This window comes from Xiphophorus maculatus, chromosome 14 (genome assembly GCF_002775205.1).
Source record: "Xiphophorus maculatus strain JP 163 A chromosome 14, X_maculatus-5.0-male, whole genome shotgun sequence".
Taxonomy (NCBI): Eukaryota; Metazoa; Chordata; class Actinopteri; order Cyprinodontiformes; family Poeciliidae; genus Xiphophorus; species Xiphophorus maculatus.
In genome coordinates this window covers 23,425,388-23,444,967 of record NC_036456.1, presented here as the reverse complement: position 1 = coordinate 23,444,967, position 19,580 = coordinate 23,425,388, and the positions used below count along the sequence as shown (strand labels likewise).

Here is a 19,580-nt window from a genome sequence, read left to right as displayed (position 1 = left end):
TTGAGCCTTCATACCGCTGAGGCAGGAATCGGCTTTTGTGACCCAGAGATGAACATGTTTTGGTGTGAAAGTATGATTCAGTCCCAGAGGCAACACACTGCCGATATGTTGGCTGCGGTTGGTAAGGAAAAGTCTTTATCCACAGAAACAACATGGACTGAAAGGCCACTCAACCGAGAAGAAGCCATGACTCGAAAAGATGAGAAAAACAGCAGGTTACAAGAGAACTATTTGGAAGAGGAAGTCACTCTGCAGTCAGAGGCGATGCGATGTTCAGAGGCGACTGATGAGTGAGATATCTTCATATCCTGCGATATCTCGTTTGTTTCAGGTGTATCCCAGTCTGCTCTGATTCCCTTCGCCAGCTGTCCCTGCGGTTTTCCAGGTCAGAGCTTGATGTCAGTAGGTGGCTTACACAGAATATGGTCAGTTCATTGTCAACATCTTCTGAAGGAATCTGTTGACAAAGGTTGGAACGTGACTGCTGTCCTTCAAACCTTGGCTTCAAATGCTGATACTAAATGGACAGCATTACAATAGTAACCTCTAAGTGACCCCTCAGTGAGTGATTGAGTGGTAGACGATCCTCCACAGATATGGAGGCAATAATCCTTGACACCGCCGCCAGGAGTTACTTCCAAACTTTCTCTCTCAGCCAGATAACTGTCAATAAAAGCCACTAAGCAGAACATCAACCATTAAGAAACAAACATTTGCTTGTAGCGATGAGTTCCAGATTTACCTTAATTCTTTCTGATGCCTGACCAGGTAACGAAAGCCTTGTCACACTTTAATGTTTGTACTTCCAGTTTGCTTTTTGAGTGATTTATGGGGTTTAAAAGCTCATTTCCACTTTGTGTTGGGACCATTAGTGCAGAAAAGTTCACCGGAGACATTAGAAAACACCCAATGCCTTCAATATCCCATCTTTTCTAGGAATATCAATGCACTTTCATGAAGTTCTAAGACACTGTGAAGGAGGAAGAAACTAAAGTTACTCAGTTTTTCGTGACCCGTTTCCAACAGAGATTATTACAGGATGAAGTCTTTGGCCACCTTCGCCTTTACTGCAGCGCCTGAAATGTAAAGAGTTGTAATGTAAAGAAATTGCACAAAATAACAACTAAAACTCTTTGGTACTTTAATCTCTAAACCTCAAATGAAACACCAGAGCCTGACTGATTAAACACAGACTTGGTTTAATGCAACTTAAGAAAACAAACAGTGAAATTTATGTTTAACTAGTTTAACTTTATTATAAAGGACCAATGGAGTAAAGGCGAGCATCGATATATCAAGTCAAACTTCTAACGTTGGTAAATATTTCAGAATTTAAAAGGTTTGTTGGTAACAAAACAGATCACTTTCTCCAATGATTTTTCCTGGAGTTCAAATGTTTTTCCTCTTTTTGATGAATTTAAAATTGAGCTTCCTATTTGATAAAATGCTGATATTTTGGAGTTTCATTAAACATTTACAGAATGACAGCAATGATTGAAAGAGGAAATGTACTAAAATGTTCTCTCTAAATGCAAAACACTCATACAAAGCTGACAAAGACAACAACCACTGCAGTAAGTTTCTTTATATGTACAACCTTCATTATTTTACACTATTTACAGTGTCGACTGCTCAGCTGGGAACAAGCATAATGATGCAGCTGGTGGGTTTCTTTGGATGCTTCATGTTATAAATAATTTAAGGACCTCTGGGTTACTTAAAGTCAAATTAAGATAATCGGCTGAGTTCTGTCGTGTTTCATGTATGTTTTCGTCTACGCCCATCGGCCGCTCGAAGCGAAGTTCCTGCTCATGCTGTAGGTTTTGGTGGAGCTTTTATGTTTCCCCCAGGCTCCAAACGGGATGATGACGATGGTGGCGTTGTCCTCTGAGCCGTACTGCAGCGCCTGAAATACATTTTATCCACTTATTTAGGCAGAATTCACATTTATTGGTCACTGAAATGCCTTTAACCCTTTAACAACCACACCAAGAAAAAAACCTGTGAAAATTTTTTTCTTTGCATTTCTTTTACCCTAGGGTGACTCATATACACAATCAAAAAAAATTTTTCCAACAGACCCTGTGGTTTTTAAAATATTGATCTCTACCAAACAGTTGAGATGTCACTTGATGGTTTAAGTATATGATGTAATAAAAATACCAAGTACAGTAGATAAATTAAAATAAAATGCTAATTTATAAAGAAATAACCAACAAAAAATGTCTGGGGCATTGGATACAGTTTATTTCTGTCAAAATGCCACAAAACACTGGTTTTAATTTCAACCAAGGAAAATATTGCGTCGAACAAGGGAATATTGCATTTTTAATCTTCCCATCTTGACTGTATCTGTATTAAAGTGCAACAGCACAAAATTCTCACATTCAATCCACTTCTGATTATAGGTAACAGTGCAAAATATTCATTTTTACATTCAAAAAGGAAAAGAAAATACTGCAGAACAATAGAAACATTTGTTGCTTTTATATCTCAGCACACCTTTTCTGTTTTGGTGCAACAGCATGTATTTTGGGACACAAGTGTCACGTATCTGGAGGATTGACTGAACTAGTGTTACTTGTTTTCATTTAAACTTTGAAAAAACATGGCAAACACAGAAAAAACATTACCAAACATATTAAAACATCACATTTCCAACCTTATCTATGTGTTTGCAAAACAGCATTCTTTTTGTGCATTAGATGCACTTTACCTCTGGTGATATAACTTAAAGCATTCCTGGTTTGCATTCAAACACAGGAAGACATTACATTTCTCACATTTCCACCTGGACACTCCTTTTGGACACAGACTACATTTCCCTCATAAATGAATGTATCGCCGTAACAGCTGGAATCTCCTCCTTGGCATGATGTCAGTGATCAGGTCGAAGTGTGATTCATGGTGCCAGTAGTCCTCCAGTGATGGGAAATTGAAAACACCCATAAAAAGAAGGATCACTAGGAAATGCTCTATCTTTTCAGGACTAGTCTTGATTGGGTCCCCCAACTCTTGAGCAGAGTACAAATTGGTGTGATGTGCGATATATTCAATCATCTCATCAGTGAAGAGCATTTTGAAATACTGGAAGGGTGAGGGCACAGCTTCAAGGGGTTCAAATCTTGAATTAAGAACCTGGAACTCATCAATGTCTTCCTGCTTCCAGATTCTTCTTGTGCTTTTGTTGGGGCCTGGGGTGTAACTTGGGTCGGCATTGTCATTTGGCTGCTCCAAGGGAACAGTTTTTAGTGTGTGTTTCCCTTTCCGGCTCCTTTTACGAGGTGGCTGTGTAGAAGATCTGCTTTTTCAGGGAGCCTCCTCTTCATCCAGGGATTCAGAAGAGCTGTCTCCAGTATCATCTGCTTGTGTGGGCTGATAATCAGGATCGTCTACTTGGTCATCATCACTTAGATGACAATCAGATTCTTAAGGATTTTCTGGTACAAGGGCGAGAAGAGTGCGTGGCTTTGCACCATAGAAGGATTTAGTGTCCCTCTAGTGGTGATTGAAAAGTTAAAATTAGTTAGTAGTTGTGAAAATTATGATTTCCCCACATTTATTCTAAAATTTTACCATATTTGCTAATATCAACTCAGAAAGTCACAAAAATTATTTTGTAAGATAATGATGTTATAATTATTCTTAGTGTATAACACTGTAATAACACATTGTTTCATATTTACACCAATAGATGACAATTACTTTTGATTTTATAGCAAAAAAATTAAATGTTAACTACATTAGCTTAATTTGCAACATTTACCATAAAGTGACAAATCAACCGTTTGGTCAAGCATATTTTAAAAAAATTATTAGACCTTTAATTTAGCTTTTTAGGTGGTATCAAGTAACATAATTCTGTTTAGTAAGGTCTATAACACTATTATATGCCAGAAACCTATTTCTACCTTTCAAAGTTTTACCACAACCAGTCGATATTTGTGACAGATTTTTGTGTTTCTGACTTCCTGGTTGGAGAGGGGAAGAAGAAGAATACTATTTAAAGAAACAGTGCCCTCCAGTGGATTTCTTTAGCATATCGTACCTCAACCAAGCGGCAGAGATGGCTCAATCAGGTTAAGCTAAGTTAGGCACTCCTCATATTGAGATATAGAGACTCAAAATGTGCTAAATCATATGGTCGAGTAGGCAGTTAAAGGGTTAATATGACCACATTTATGAATTTTGACCAAGACATTTATTGTTTAACTGAATCATCTTTCTTCTACCGTTTCTGTATCAAAGACTTAATATCAGATTCACAGATTCTAACTTTCTCCTCCTGAAGCAGAAGAATCAAAAGACATTCGAACCCCAGACATTTTTTAGTACATAAAGTGAAACAGGGTGTTAAGGATGCTTCTGTGCACAATAACTGCAAATTTATTGTAACTTTAATTAAAGAGGTGTGGTTTCTGGGTTACTAGGACTATTTATAGATTTGTTTTTAGCAACAACACAAGTTGAAGTTTAGTTATTCTCACTCTAGAGTTTCTTTATCTCAGAGATGATCCTGTTTTCTCTACAGTTCATTGAGTTTGCCTGCTGTACCTTCAGTAAGTCACAACTTTTTATCGGAAATCAGCAGCAGTCGTTTACCTGCTGAGAGATGATCTCTGCTGCTTCAGTCGGGTCTTGGCACTGATTGATGACATCACAGATCTCCTGGTCACTCAACAGGAAGTTGATACCATCTGTGGTCAAAGCCAGGAAGGAGTCATTGGCATGTTGGACCTGCAGAAACAGATCATGAATGTATAAGCTGATTGTCCAGAGGAATAATGTACCTAACAACAACAAACCAGGTAAAAATGCTCCAACTGACTTTCAAAACTCCACAGATAAAAAACGATTTGAAACTAAGACAGCAGACGAAGCCGGTCCGAGACTCACGGAGAGACGATGTGTTTCTGGCTCTGCGATGACGCCGCTGGATTTCAGGTGGAAGTCTCCGATGCTGCGCGTCATGGCGAGCCGCCCGTTAACGTTTGCCTGGCCGACGCTGTTCCACGACAGGAAACCACCAAACTTCTGGATCCTGAACACAAAAACCAAACAGGATCAGTTACTTTCTCTGTCAAACCATATGAGGCAGAGATGGTGCTTGAATATTTAACTCTCTGGCTGTGTGTTACTTTGGTTCCTCTTATCTGAGGTTGGGGTCCAATAGGGAAACCAAGATGGTCATGGTCTTTAATAGACTGGGTCAAGCACATTCTGGGTTTGTTCTTGGGTCTTCAACCAGTAAGACATCAATCAGGTTCAATCAATCCAGTTTATGTGTATAGCACACTTCAGCAAGAAGGCAGTTCAAAGTGCTTTACATGCTGGGAAAGAAGAAGGTCTAAGATGGATCCTGCTTGAAATATTTAATGTGACTGCTTGTTCATTAAAACACCAAATATACCTCAACATGCATTGCTATGCAGAGTGGAAACCATCTTAGAACTGCAGCTGAAGCTAACATCCACTGTTAGCTTCAGGGTACCGGTAATTACAATCTAAGAAAATGAACAGAACTCCAGGATTTGATGCTTTTCCAAGTAGCGCTGATTCTAGGCTTTTCAACTTCCAGAGTTTCATTTTACATTATATAAGTGAATTTTCAGCAGATATTTTGGAGTTATATTCCACCAAAATATCCGAGAACCAGTGAATCTTTAAATAGTGAACCGTGAATAGATGGGAGTTCACTGTACCCAACCTTAAAGAATAAAACCCCATCTGAAGCCAACCAGCCGGTGTCTTGTTAAGGATACTGTAGGAGTTGGACCAGGCCAAAGACGGCTGCACTGGAAACTTTACACACTGATTTCCATCAACTCATCAAATGTTACATAATCCTGCATAAGGCAAGTTCCTCAGCTAGTCAGACGCTATGCAGCTTTTACTTCCCACAGTTAAAATGTAAATAGTTTTATACCATTTCAAGTTGGATCAAATGAATTAATTAAAAATAAAGTTTTATTTAGTGTCTCTGACAGTATTTGAGTTTTAACCTGCACTAAACGGTAACCCACTGATTGATGTCCACAGCCAGATGGAGGCTCGCTCTGCTGTTAGATAACACCGGCTGCTTTTAGCTGAAGGGAATCCCAAACCTGTCGACCTGCAGATCTGCTCCAGTTTCAATTCCTGGATGAGCTTCATGAATGCGGACTTCCACACTATTTATACCAAACGACTGTTTGGGAACCTGAACCATGCTGCTGCTCTGGTTGCTTTAAAGCTGCAGCGCCTTACAGTAAACCCCAAAAACTAGTAAATAATAAAAGTGAATCGAGTAGCAGAGGGATTTAATTGAACTGAAACCATAAAGGCTGAAACTTGTGATTTAAACAAGTACCCCTGGATATGGGAGAAGTGATCAGTCATCTGTCTGCAGTAGAAAACTGTACAGCTTGTTTCTTAACCTCAACATAAAAACAGATTTAACTTCAAAGTTGGTCTCATTCCACTGGTCTTTGTTCTAACACTGATTTAATTCTTTATCTCTAGATTTAAGGCATCTCTACTATTTACCAACTGTGGTAACTGTGGAGAATTAGGCATGTTCTGGTTCATAATTACCCCATGGGTATCCTATCAATATTCAGAGATACTCCATGGTTACCTGGTTGGTACAGTCGGTACGGTATTTTGTTTGTTTCCAGTGTAAAAGTGGGCCATACACCCCACCTGTACCACACGATCCCCTTTCAGTCCACAGGACAACGTTACGGTTAGAGTGGAGCTACTGGCATCACAACACAGTCCACTGATTGGAGGACAGAGAAACGTCACTTCTTGCGACAAACACGACACATACTAGTCCATCACATTTGTTGTTGCACAGACAAACAAGGCTATAAGTACCTCGTTTAACTCCACCTTGTTAGTGAGAGACCAACTGGTGTTGAAAACAATCTCATGGATACGAGACCAAAACAGCACCAATCTATGCCATACCGCTCATTGGGAACGAGTCAGTTGGTACCCAGTGCATTTTCTACTATTGACAGGAATATTACTGTTAAATATTCTGAAGATGATGCCAGTTGCCATCAATCATTTTCCCCAGCCCTAGGTTTCTCTTTTCTCATTGCAAAGCCTGCAACTTTCTTTGTGACCTTTAGCATCATCTGTGTCAGGTGTCAGCATCTAGTAAGGGTCTGATACTTGGAATAAACCCTAATTTGTTAATGACCTATTAGTATCCCGGAAAGCACCCCACTCCTTTGCTAACTTAGAAGAGTCCTGGGAGTACCCCACTGATACCCAATCAGTAAGTATCATATTGGTACTTTTTAAGTACCCGGTAGGTGACTCAAAGGAACTCAGCAGAAATTATGTAAGTACCCCATTGGTACTTCACAAGTGGCCTGGAGGTATGCCGTAAATGCCTTGTGAGTGAGTACCTGGTTGATATGCTGAAAGCCCCCCACAGGCACAATGTAAGTCCTCAATTAGGTACCACAAAAAGACTGCATAGAGCGTTCTTGAAGCTAGGTACCACAGTAGTGCTAAAAGGACTCAGGTACCGTTTCCTCTCGTCTTTGCGGTCTGGTGTATGGTCTTTGGTGAGCTTCTTGGCATGTCCCTTCCTGCACAGCAACGCCCGACTGTCACCAACGCTGGCAACCACCAGCTCAATGCCGTCATGTAGCAGAGCAACTGTTGCTGTTGTACCTGACCTCAGAACTGAGTCTGGGGGGCAAGAGAGGCAAAGATTGAAATACTACTGCCTAGCAATTCAAAGTTCAGTGCAAAATTAGATTAGAATGCCTAATATAAAGGTTCATTTAAAAATATGACTCATTTAGTAAGTAATGACAAACATTAGTACAGAGCTTTACCGTTGTTGAAGTAGCTCAGGTGTGTGTGTAAAGCATTATCAGCTTCTAAGAAAGCTTTCTTTAAAACTTTCTGCAGATCATCTTCCTCTTCCAAAGCGTCTCTAAAACAAGAAACCCGAGAGTTTATGATTCTTGTTGGTTAAGATGTCTGCCTTTAAAGTTAACTGAAGAAAATTCATTCAACCTGATGAATTTCTCCATGAAGGTGCAGCAGTAGTCGGCAGCGTGTGGGCCGCCATGACCATCAAAAACGGCGAAGTACAGCAGGTTGTCATGGATACGGGCGATACGGAGTCTGTCCTCATTCTGCTTCCGGAGACCCAAAACCGACGCACTGCCGACCCGAGACAGGCTGATCTGAGAGGGAGGCAAATATTGACCTTTATCTACTTGAATACACCAACAAAGTTATTCTTACTTTTACTTTGTTTTGTGCATCTGTCCTTTTAAACGTTGTTTAATCAACTCTAATTAGAAATTACTTCAACCATTTCTTCATTATTCCAATGGTTTATTTACCTGTGGAATAGGTTTTCCATAGCGGATACTGGAAGGCAGTAATATTGGTTCTTCTATCCGGTTATCCCAAATACCAAACGAGTCCCAGGTCACTGGCTGGCCACTGCAATCACTGTCGAACCTGATCGACCCGCTGGCCCGCCGAACACCCACCAGCCCCAACAACGGTCCACCAGCCTAGTCCAAAAGTAACCAGTACGAACTTCTTAAACATTTAGCAAATATTTAGAAAATAAACTTTAGATACGGTACAGTAAGTTTGAATTAATAGTAGCAACATGCAAGTACTGGCATTAGGAGGGTAAGATGTAAAATGTGATAGTTCCATGCCGTTACCCTATAGGTCTCTCAAAGGGACCTTGTAGGTTTTTGTCTTTTTATTTTATAGATACCTCAGATGTACCCCAGATACCCCTAACATTATTCTGGAGCCAGTGTTTACCACAGTAGTATGCAAGTACTGGGCAACAAGCAAGGGAACGTAACCTGTAATGACCCAGAAGGCTTCAGATACACTTTAAGTATCCTGTCAATACCCAATAAATAATCAAGAATCCTTACATCATTAAGTACCACTTATGTACCCATCCAAGTGCCCACCCTGTAAATGCCACCTATAGGTGCTATAGAAGTGCCTTGTAGGTAACTAGAAGGTACTCAATAGTATCTTTAGGTACCATTTAAGAACCCCATAGGTATCGGGTGATTACCAACCAGTAGCTAGCCATTCAGCACGTCTATGTACACTGAAGGTACCTTAACTCTTATTTGAGTTGAAATACCACAATAAACAAAAAGATCAAGGATCAAATGCAGTACTTTCTGACATATAATGGATGAAGTTAAAGTCTGCATCCTTGGCATCACATCCTATCTTCTTGCTCTCTAGGGAAAGCTATTACAACCGCAAAAGGCTAGAAAGTTTCCTCTAAGTGAGTGTTCATATTGTCCTTTATGGGCTACAGTAGAGGCAAGGAAGAATAAGATCCACATTCTTTGTTGAAATAAGTCAATGTTTACCGTCTTGCCATTTTAGTAAAGTTAATTGCTACACGATAGACCTGCGTAGACGGATTCACCTGCCCAGACTGTGTGGAGGCTTCCAGAGCGAAGAGGGCTTGTCTGCACATGGAGAAGCGGCCGCAGCGCAGCAGGTTCAGCAGCACAGGAGACGACATGACTGACAGTCCTTAGCAGCTGCAGAGATTTTAGGTGTAGAAATGAAACCTGGGCAACATGCGGAGTTCTGAAAAACATACACACTACGGCACTATCATTACTGTAACCGTCTCTTAGTCTCCAACCTTTGCATATTTAGGGAAAGATGAAAGAGGGCTTAAGCTGTTGGCCTCAGATTGGTAATATAAATCTTCCAAATTATTGACATTAACACGGATTGCATTCCTGATACTCCAGTGACCATTAAACCTTCTGTGTATGTGTGTGGTCCACAAATAGCTGCGAGGATTCTTCCTTTCTCTATCTGTCACCCACAACAGGCTCGGTTCTATAAATACTCAGCTTGACCTGTAATACCCCCAAGGAAAAATTAAAAATATCCAAATTAAACACTTTCAATTGACTTTAGAGTTTAAAATCTATATATGAAACTAATTTCATATATGAAAGTGTCAAATTTCTCCCATTTTCTGGTGATGTGATCTATATTTTACCAGGCCAGATCAAAACTCTGATGGTAATTAATAAAGATCACCTGCTGCTGATATATTTGGACTAAAACTGTCTTGGCAACAAACACCAGTGAAGTCTGTTCTTGGTGAGCACGACCTTCAGAACAGTGTACGCAACAAAAAACACATGTGACCTGCTAATGACAAGACCTTACACGGCGTATACATGTTTGAGACTGCATATGTCAGAATTAAGAGTTTATGAACGAAAAAATACAAATTCAAGCATGTTCAGAAAGTATAGTAGGATGAGAAAATACATGTTTTCAAGACTATAATACCATATAAAACACAGTTTTTCTTTATAAAATCGATGCTTATTTTTAATAGATATAAGGTAAGATTGTTGTATTTACAAGAAAAATTCAAGAAACTAAAAATATTTTTAAAAAGTAAAATGTAGGATATAAATTCTTTCCTTGAAACAATTTCCAAACTTTTTGAAAACATTAAAACCAAAATGGCGGTAACAAAACAAAACTAAAAAAAACTAATTTACCTTTTTCAGGTCATTAACTGGTAATTTTCCCGCCCGTTTCAGTTTCCTTGGCAACAGGTGTCCAGCGGCCCGGAGTGGCGCTCGCGCTGTGACTCTTCAGCTAAAGCTGTGTGTTTTAAACGGATCCCCAGGCGTCCAATCAGAGCACAGCATGTTCTGACGTCAGCACCAAAAAAAGACGTGAAGCTGTTTTGGTTTCTTGAGCTTAATCAGGTCCAAGTTACTGACCAGGAAAATAAAGACTGTGTGCAAAACTTCCAATAAAGATTAGGGTAGTTAATTTTTTGGAGATAAACATAATTTTGTGAACCATAAAATTATTTTTAAAAAATTCTCAAAAAGTACAATAAAAATTCAAATTTTTAACAATAGTCAGAAGTTTATTTCCTTTCATTATTCGCATGTTTGTTACATTAATTTTGGGCTTTCGTTGATGTAATTTCTCCTTAAGTGGAATGATTATTTAATAAATCAATTTTAAAAGCAAGTTTTGGGTGTACAACTCAAATCCCACATTAGGGTCTTTCTCCATGGAGTTTGTATGTTTTTCTTGTACATGTGTGTGCAGCTTCCTCACAAAGTCCAAATTTATGTGTGTTATGTTGACCTTTCTTTCTAAAATACCATTAGAAGTGAGTCAATAGGTGGAAGGGTTTCCTGTAACTGACTGGTAAACTGTCCATGAAGTAACATGTTTTCACCCAATGGCTGCTGGAGGGAGGCAACGCTACAATAATAAGAGGTTATAACCAAGAATGCATGGTTTAAACATCACACATAAAGGTTCAAAGATTACAAACAGTTTACACAAGACAGGAAAGACAAAATACAAAACTATGAGCGAGTTTGTAAAGAAGCTTTAATTAAACATTAGAATCCTTACAGTCACTGTGTTCTTATGTACATATGAATTAAATATGGTGGAGTTTCCGTTGTTAACACGAGCGTGGGTTTAATGTTTCTGAATAATTCAGATAAATGATGCAACTCCATCAGCGGTGGAGAGGTTCAGGAGGAAGAGGAGAGAGAGGGAGGGAAGAACGACAAGTTTATCACTCAGGTCTGAAATATGATCGAATAAAACGAGAGAAGGAACAAAAAGAAACAGGAAAAAGTAAAAATGGAAGAAAAAACAGAAAGTTGTGTGGATAATGGAGTAAAACTTGCAAAAAGTGGAAAACGTCAAACTTAGAGGAAAGAGAAGGAAAGAAAATAAACGAGAAGTAAACGAGAAGATTTGGACAAGAAAGAGATAGAAAGAAAAACTGAAGGAGAAAAGAAGAAAATAGGAAAAACAAGCAAATAAGGAAAAAGCATAAAGAAAACAAAAAATGATTTGGAAATAAAGAAAAAGACAAGAAGAAAGGAGAATAAAACAGAAGTGGAAGGAGAAATTAGTGAGGAAACTAAGGGAAAGTGAGATGACAGGAAAAGAGGAAAAGAAGTGACTTTTTAACTCCTTAGCAAATCCTGTAGTCTGCAGCTGGGAGCTCTCTGCTGAGTGCTTTGTGCCGAGTTTCATAAAAAAGAAACTGGATGAAATATTTACCAGGAATGGAGCTGCTGTCCTCTCAGCTCCACGTCAACAACCACTGCAGCTGCCACCGGAAAGCCGAGGTACCGACCCGTTCTGCTCTCAGACAAAACCTCAACACGGCTAAACACGGCTAAACACGCACCGACACCGGTCCAACTAAAACCTACAGATAAGGACCCAGATAGTGAGACAGAAGAAAGGATTTCGGTTTTATATTTGACATTTAAGTCCAAAGACATGCTTCTATCAGAGTTTTTCTGCACAATTTGAATGATCGCATTGGAAACAGTTGATGGAAACGACAAAATTCAAAATAAATTTGAAGTGTTTGTGATTTGACTTTTCCAGAAAATAGTTGAGAGAAAAAAGGAGAGATGGAAACACATTTCTTAAAGAAGGTCTGACAAACTTTCACAGTTTGATCAGTTTTGCTAAATCAGTTTCACCAACTCAAACTTAAGACTTTTTAAGACCGTTCTAAGATCATCATGAATGAAATTTAAGACCTGATTCTCCACACAAATGTACCAATTTCGTCAAGCTAACTGGTGGTAAATTTTCACTTACACATGGTAGAAGCAAAAAAGCTGTCTAGCTAGCAAGGGTATATTAGCAGCTAGTTAGCGACAGCTTCAATCATCTCACTTGAGTCAAAGCATAGAAGATTTCTGAATACGACTCAAACTTTTGCCTGAGAGAAAAATCCTGTCAGAAAAAAATACATAAAGCGTATGGTATTAAATTATTCTGTCAAAACAAATTTAAGACCTGGGAATTAACGTATTAAAGGCTAACTTACTTTTTAAGTTAATTTAAGACCTTTTAAGGCTTTAATTTTAGATATATGATTGTGCAACTTTCTAAGCATGCATGGACACCCTATAACTAAAATCCTTTCTTTAATAACTTTATCCTTAAAGACACGAGGAAAAACATTTATCTTCAATCAAATTTCCCAGAATAGTAATATTTTGTAATATTAAGCTTATTAATGCCCAGATTTTGGAAGGTATTTTTTTCTGGCAGTTGTTATGTTGCCTAATTACTTTACAAACGTTTAAATATGAGGGATGTTTTACAGTTTCCTGGCTCTTATCCAGCTTGGATTAGTGAAAGTCAGATGTTTGACGTCTCTGAACGTTGATCTCAGTCAGACACGGCGGACGCCTTGATGCAGCAACCCAGAAACCTTCTCCGTCTCTTCTTCCTCTTGTACCGGGCAAAGCTGCTGTTGGAGCAGATGGACTTCCGAAGTATCTGGATGTGCCTCTCCTGCTCTCGAATCTTCATCTCCAGGTGGGACTGGATGGCCGTCCCCAGAGACTCCAGGTCTACAGAGGCGCCGTAAACCTCCCACGTCATCCCTTGTTTGTCCCACAACACCTCCGGGGGCTTTTCCGTCTGCCCTTTAAACCCATCCTCCTGTTTTTTGTTGGGCTGCCATTGTTCCTCTTTAGTTTCATCTTCCCAGAGGCTCTCGGCGCCAACATCTGGATTGTGGTGTGGTCCAAAGCCCGACATAAGAGCGGGGTTCTGCTGAAAGCGCAAAGATGCAGGGAGGGAACTGGCCTTGTCGGGAACAACGCAGGGAAACAGCGTTTGGCTGCACAGCTCAATCTCAATCTGGCAGACATGTTTGAGGGGGGGCACGTCGCTCAGCGATGATTGGCAGCTGGAGGAACCAATCATGGAGGAGGTGGGAGGTCCACGGTGGAGGCTGGGGCTTGTGGAAGCAGAACGCTCGACCACGTCCACCTCCACCTGAACGCCCACCTCTTTCTGAGCCCCTGCACGTTTATGGAGTCTTTGAGAAAGCTCAGGCTTAGGGGCAGTCTCTTTGACTGTCTTCTTGGTTGGTGTATGAGTGGAAGAAGAAGAGACAGGACGAAGGGGAGATGAAGGATTCCCTTCATTCTTTTTCCTATGAACTTGTATTTTCTGCTTTGGTTCTCTTGCTCTGGTTGCCCGAGGTGATGAGATGATATTTGTGTCTCCTGGGTGACCAGCTTTACTCAGTGGGAGAACCGATCTCCCCTCCGAATCTCCTGATGGACGTCCATCCCTGTCATTCTTGGCCTCTTGCGAAACCTCCACCTTTCCTTGAGTATTAACCTCACTCTCAGCAGCTTTTAAATGCTTATTGTCAGTATTACTACCTGGTTTTGTGATTGAGTCAAAGGTAAGACCTCGAGTCAGACTAGTATTTCGGGATGAACTGTTAGGATCTTTTTTCATAACTGCAGGATCTCCTGAGGTATCTGTGGATCCTTCCAGGATTTTCGAGGTCACCACAGGCCTGGTTTTAGGACTGGAAGATGCCAAAGGGGCCAGGATACCTGAAGTAACAAAAAAAAAACAAAGAGGTACATCATCTGTTGACAGAGACTTTGCTTCATTGTGTCAAGGAAACAGTAACTCATGTTTGATAAAGTTTAAAGCCCTGATTAAACTGGTGTAAATTCATGGCTCACGGTAGATGAGGTGCTTTGCTTTGGCACATCATGGCGTTGCAACATGGCTGCCAAGCTAATGTTCTTCAGCTAAATTGAAGGTAAAACCTAGAGACATTTACTACCAAACTTTAAAAACAGTAGTTATAAAACTACTGGACAGATCTAGATCTAGAGTCAACGCACAGCTTCAGTTATTACAACTGGAAACTAGAGATCAGATCTGAAATCTGGGTGTGGTGATGGACCCTGACCTGAACCTTCAGAGTCACATAAAGACAGTTACAAAGTCAGCCTTTTATCACCTGAAGAACATTTCCAGGATTAGAGGACTTATGTCTCAGCAAGATCTAGAGAAACTCCTCCAAGCATTTATCTTTAGTCACAATAATTATTGCAAGTGTCCTCACAGGTCTGCCCCTGAAATTTTATGTTTTTTCCACGTTGAATTGCCCATTTGCTGAATATTTGGGTCCTGAGTGTCTCTGAACCGTTGCATGTGCCTCTGTGGTATTTTGACACTTCAGTTGTTATTACCTGGAGTGGAACTTGGACTCTTCTTGTTCTCCTTGTTTGATCCAGTTAGAGTAGAAGTAAAACTTTTTCCAGTACTGGATCCTGGACTCTGAGTTGCTGATATCGGAGAGGACAAATCAGCGAGTGTCGACTTAGAACCAGGTAGAACTTGTCCAGAACTCGATGAATCTGATTGGCTCTTATGATTTAAACTGAGCTCAACAGCAGAACCTGACGTCTTGATGGTTCCGCTGGAGATGGGAGAAAGGGAACCACATCCAAGAAGATCCATACTGAAAGCAGAGGCCTGCAGGGTAGCTGGAGATCTTGACTGGGTAATGCCTGGTTTAGAATCAGAACCAGAGTTGGTTTTGATTTTGGGATCAAAACTTGCTTTCGAGTTTTGAAGAAGTTTCGAATCGTGATTGTTCTTTGAGACCGTTTTGAAATCTTTCTCCGAACCTTGGTGGCTTTTCTTCATCCTGGTTTCTGCTGAGGTTTTCGGGTCGTGTGGATTTTGGATAAGCTTTGAACTCTGGAGCTTCTTAGAATCCAAACTGTCCCGAGAGTCCAAACTGCTTTTCGAGGCGCTGCTGCTTCTGGAATCCAGTGCGTCTCTGGACCCACCTCTGGACCTGGAGCTGAGTTTTGAATCCAGACTGTCTTTGGATCGTTTAGTAGATTTGGGGGTTGAACTGGTTTTGACCTTTAAGTCTTTACTGTGAAGATTCCCCTCAGAGCGTGACACGCTAATGGTTCCGGTTCCGGTGGTTTTTCTTTGTGTGGCTGGTTTCGGACTCAGAGAAGTTACTCGGGATGGTTTGGTCCTGAGAAGTGGTGACCCTGTTTTCTCTTTCTGTGAGGTTCCTGAGGTTGTGAAAACACCTTGAGCTCCAGAGTCGTCTTCAGGTTTTTGGTCAGTTGTCGAGTTTAGTGGATCTGATTTTTTTATTTTGGCCATCATTGTTGGAGTTCGATTTGTTAATTTTGGGCTGTTGCTGCTCTTATCTCCCTTTTGATTATGGAGCTTTGGGATTTTAGGCAGCTGCAGAGTTTTTGGTGGCGTCTCAAGGTGAACGTCCTTTACATCTTTGCTGTTTGATTGCGTCTTTTCGGTTGGTTTTATGCTGTTTGCAGAGTTAGTTGTCAGCTCAGGCGTCACTGGCTTTACAGATTCTGCTTTAGGTGTTTCAATTCTGACTTTTTCTGTAGATCTTTGGCTGCTCCTCAGCTCCGCACCGGTTGGTTTGGGACTCAGTGCTAAGTTTCCATGACTTTCTACTTTGGGTGAAGAGGAAAGCTTAATGTTTGGAGATTTCGGCTGTTGGCCGACTTTGTTTTTCACAGTCATCTGAGCTGTTGCTGTTGGGATTTTGCTCCTAGGTTTTTCACTTGGTACTGAAATGGTGTTAAAATCTGCAGCTGCTCCTCCTTTATTTTTATCTTCCTTTTTACTCCCAGAATGCATCTTTGAGGGCTCTTTGGTGGGACGAGGGCTAGTCGTAGAGCTCAGATTGAAGTTGAGGTTGAAGTTTGGCTCTGTACCCCAGTTGTCGTTGGGATCCGTGTTCACCGCTGTGCTTGAAGGCTCCACATCTTCTGGAACGCCACGTTCCAACTGGAGAATATCCGTTCTTTGTTTAGTGGCATTCGGAGGTGTCGACATCGTGATGATTCCTGCTTGTTCAGCTGAAAATCAGGCAGAATCCCAACGAGGATCTACATCAGATGGAGACAGAAACAGTGAAAAATCACAAACTTCAAATAGATAATCTTCACCTAATGATGATTCAATTTAATAATATTTTTATAGTTGGGAAATTATACCATTCTAGAACTATTGTATTAGGGTTCATTCACACCAGCCCTGTTTAGTCCACGTTAGTCCAACTTTAGTTTATTTGTCTAGAGAATCTGGGTCTTGTGTGGAAGTGTGAATGTGGAATCAAACTCTCATTTGGCCCAAAAACACAAACGCTGATCAGTCTACAACCCTCGGTCTCAGTTTGATTGAAGTGAACTCTGGTGCGGTTCCAATGCATATGTGAACGGCAATCACTCCAAAAGCATGAATTGGACTAAAGCCCAGGTCAAACAAACAGGTGAGTCCAGTGCTAGCGGTGGAAATGGCTTGTGGTCTTTTACTAAAGACAAGAGAAATAACACCACTCCATTTTGTTTAAATTTTGTGAAGGAGGAAGTTGCTCTCACTAATCATGTTCCCATCAACATTTTGCTGTGCGCATACTGAAGTATCGCCTTAGAAACGGTAAATAGAAACGACAAATTCTAAATAATTTTTCCAATTTTGTGAATAAATTTTCACATATGGACACATATTTGAGAAATATCTTCTAATGTAGCAAACTTTACCATTCACTGGTGGGTCTGTGCCTTACCAGAGTCACGAAACCCGAAAGTCCAAACCTGTGTGGTCTTCTTCCTGGTTATTGCAACCATATGTAATGTCAACATCTGATTAAATTAGCCTGGTTTACTTACAATTTTCATGACAATTGGTAATAGCGTCTTCTTCAGAGGTTTTCATGTTGTTTCCTTCAGTGGTTCTTGGTGCAGCGCCCCCAAAGGTGAGGAGGAGAACAAGTTTTTCAAAGAGTTTGAATCGATTGAGTCAGAGTGAAAGAGAACCACAGCAGCTGAAAATGTAAGAAATGTTGCAACTTTGGTCCCAAATCGAACCGAGTCTACTGAACTATCAGGTTTGAAAACAGCGCAAGACTCAAGAAATGTGACTCCATGATGGTCCCTCAACAATCAAATCTACAACAAGTCTAGAAACAAAATGTCTGTTCAGAAACATATTGGATATATTCGTACCTATTCAGGCTCCGTAGGAATCAGGAAGCCAACGCTCAGCTGCTCCGGTTCGTTGCTCCTCTCTGCTCCAGAGGAAGCAGCGCTGAATAAATTAATACCAGTGAAGGAGCAGAAAGCTGCTGTCGCTCCTCCTCCTTTTTCTCATCTTATGCCTTTCTTTCCTCCATTATTCATCTTCTTAAACCTCTTAACGTTAAGCTTTGTGATGCTGATGATTCCTGACCTCTCAGGCGTCTTTTCTTCATTTTATCTCCTTTAAAACTGATTAGAAATGATGGGAAACTTTTAACATCCGGTTGATGGAGTTCAGCTCTAAACGTGTCACACTTGGATGTCAGCATGGGTCTGTTTCTGTGACATTTTACTGGTGAAGCTCATGGGGCCCAGTGACTCTCTGGGCCCCTGGCGTTGGGCCCCAACAGGCCAGGCAGTCCAGAAGATGGGAGATGCTACACGTTTCCTGAGTCAGTATGCGACTTTTCTCTGCACCATTTAAACAGGAATCAATTAAATTCAGTTTATGTAGCACCAACTCACAATAAATATCACCTTGAAGCACTTAAAAAAACACACATCCAAAGAACCATTTTAACTCTGGGTTCATCTTAATGAAATATTTTTCTTTAAAGGCATTTTCAAAGAGAAAACATTTTATTTCTATTTTGGGATTTTAAAGAAAATCAAAGTGAAACTGGATACATTTTCTTCAACAAAATGTTGAAATTTGTGGAAACTTGTGTAAAAAAAAAAAAAAAAAAAAAAAAAACTGTTTCCAACCTTGTGACAAAAAATATCTGAAATAATTTTTATTCTGTTTTGGACATTTCATGAAACAGAAAAATGACTGAAAACTACAATGACAGTAATTGTGTCATTACTGTGAAAAAACAACCACATAGATAAATATTTGTTAATTTATTTGAATAAAGTGGAAAAATAAAATAGTTCCCCGATTTAACTTTTAATCACAAAATGACCATCATACTGAAATTAATGCTGCACCTACCGCCACCATGTGGACAGGCTGAGTAGTACAAGAAGCCAAGACAAAAAATAAAACATCAGAGCTTCATTAACACAAATGCTTTGAAGTGTTTGGTCTCTGAGACAAAAATATAAGATAAATTCAAGGTTTGTAGTGGAAAAGTAAATCAGAACCTTGTTGGTACATAATGTGTAAAGCAGCTCTGGTTGGTTGAGATCTTTATGTTTTAGAAATTAAGCTTGGAGAAAAGTTACACTCACCGCATTTTCTGCTAAATTTATCCAGCCTATAAAAAATAATAATAAAAAAAATACTAAAAGTAATTTCAGACCTTTCAGGAAACCTGAAATATTTAAGAAATCTCTCTCCTAACCGACTGCAAGTTATAGTTTTCAAATTTAACATTTCTTGATATTCGCTTCTGTTCTTGTAAATCTAAAATAATTAATTGTGCAGTTAGTGGAGGCAAGTTGCTCTGTATTTACAACAAAAAACAAAAAATCTAACCAAGTATTTTTGTGTGGTAGTTTAGTTTGTCACCCGATGGACGGATGAAGCTGCAGCTTCATTTTCACACCAAAATAGGAAGAAATTACTGCATTTTATTTTGTCCTTTGCAAACTAAACATAAATTCAATTATCAAACAGGTAACATGCGCACACACACACCTAAAGATAATTTATACAGACCAACCTGACTCGGTTAA

General features: G+C 39.9%; 2 protein-coding genes across 4 annotated transcripts; both read right to left on the bottom strand.

Annotated features, from left to right (window-relative positions):
- Positions 1-1,179: 1,179 nt before the first annotated feature.
- On the bottom strand, positions 1,180-10,641 carry LOC102229702 (protein phosphatase 1K, mitochondrial-like). 2 transcript variants are annotated; one of them, XM_023346996.1, is made up of 9 exons: positions 10,548-10,641; positions 9,437-9,554; positions 8,358-8,534; positions 8,023-8,195; positions 7,839-7,939; positions 7,524-7,689; positions 4,897-5,041; positions 4,603-4,737; positions 1,180-1,906 (listed from the first exon to the last, which is right to left on the bottom strand). In XM_023346996.1, the coding sequence occupies exons 2-9, from the start codon at positions 9,533-9,535 to the stop codon at positions 1,775-1,777; spliced, it is 1,128 nt and encodes a 375-aa protein (XP_023202764.1). In that variant the 5' UTR covers positions 9,536-9,554; positions 10,548-10,641; the 3' UTR covers positions 1,180-1,774. The 2 variants fall into 2 exon arrangements, with proteins under 2 accessions (XP_023202764.1, XP_023202765.1); XM_023346997.1 differs by lacking the exon at positions 1,180-1,906 and adding an exon at positions 2,228-3,498.
- A 1,264-nt stretch (positions 10,642-11,905) lies between these two features.
- LOC111611166 (nucleolar and coiled-body phosphoprotein 1-like) lies at positions 11,906-18,012 on the bottom strand. Of its 2 annotated transcripts, none has more exons than XM_023346901.1 (3): positions 17,889-18,012; positions 15,072-16,769; positions 11,906-14,420 (listed from the first exon to the last, which is right to left on the bottom strand). In XM_023346901.1, the coding sequence occupies exons 2-3, from the start codon at positions 16,714-16,716 to the stop codon at positions 13,231-13,233; spliced, it is 2,835 nt and encodes a 944-aa protein (XP_023202669.1). In that variant the 5' UTR covers positions 16,717-16,769; positions 17,889-18,012; the 3' UTR covers positions 11,906-13,230. The 2 variants fall into 2 exon arrangements, with proteins under 2 accessions (XP_023202669.1, XP_023202668.1); XM_023346900.1 differs by lacking the exon at positions 17,889-18,012 and adding an exon at positions 17,553-17,614.
- Between the last annotated feature and the right edge of the window lie 1,568 nt (positions 18,013-19,580).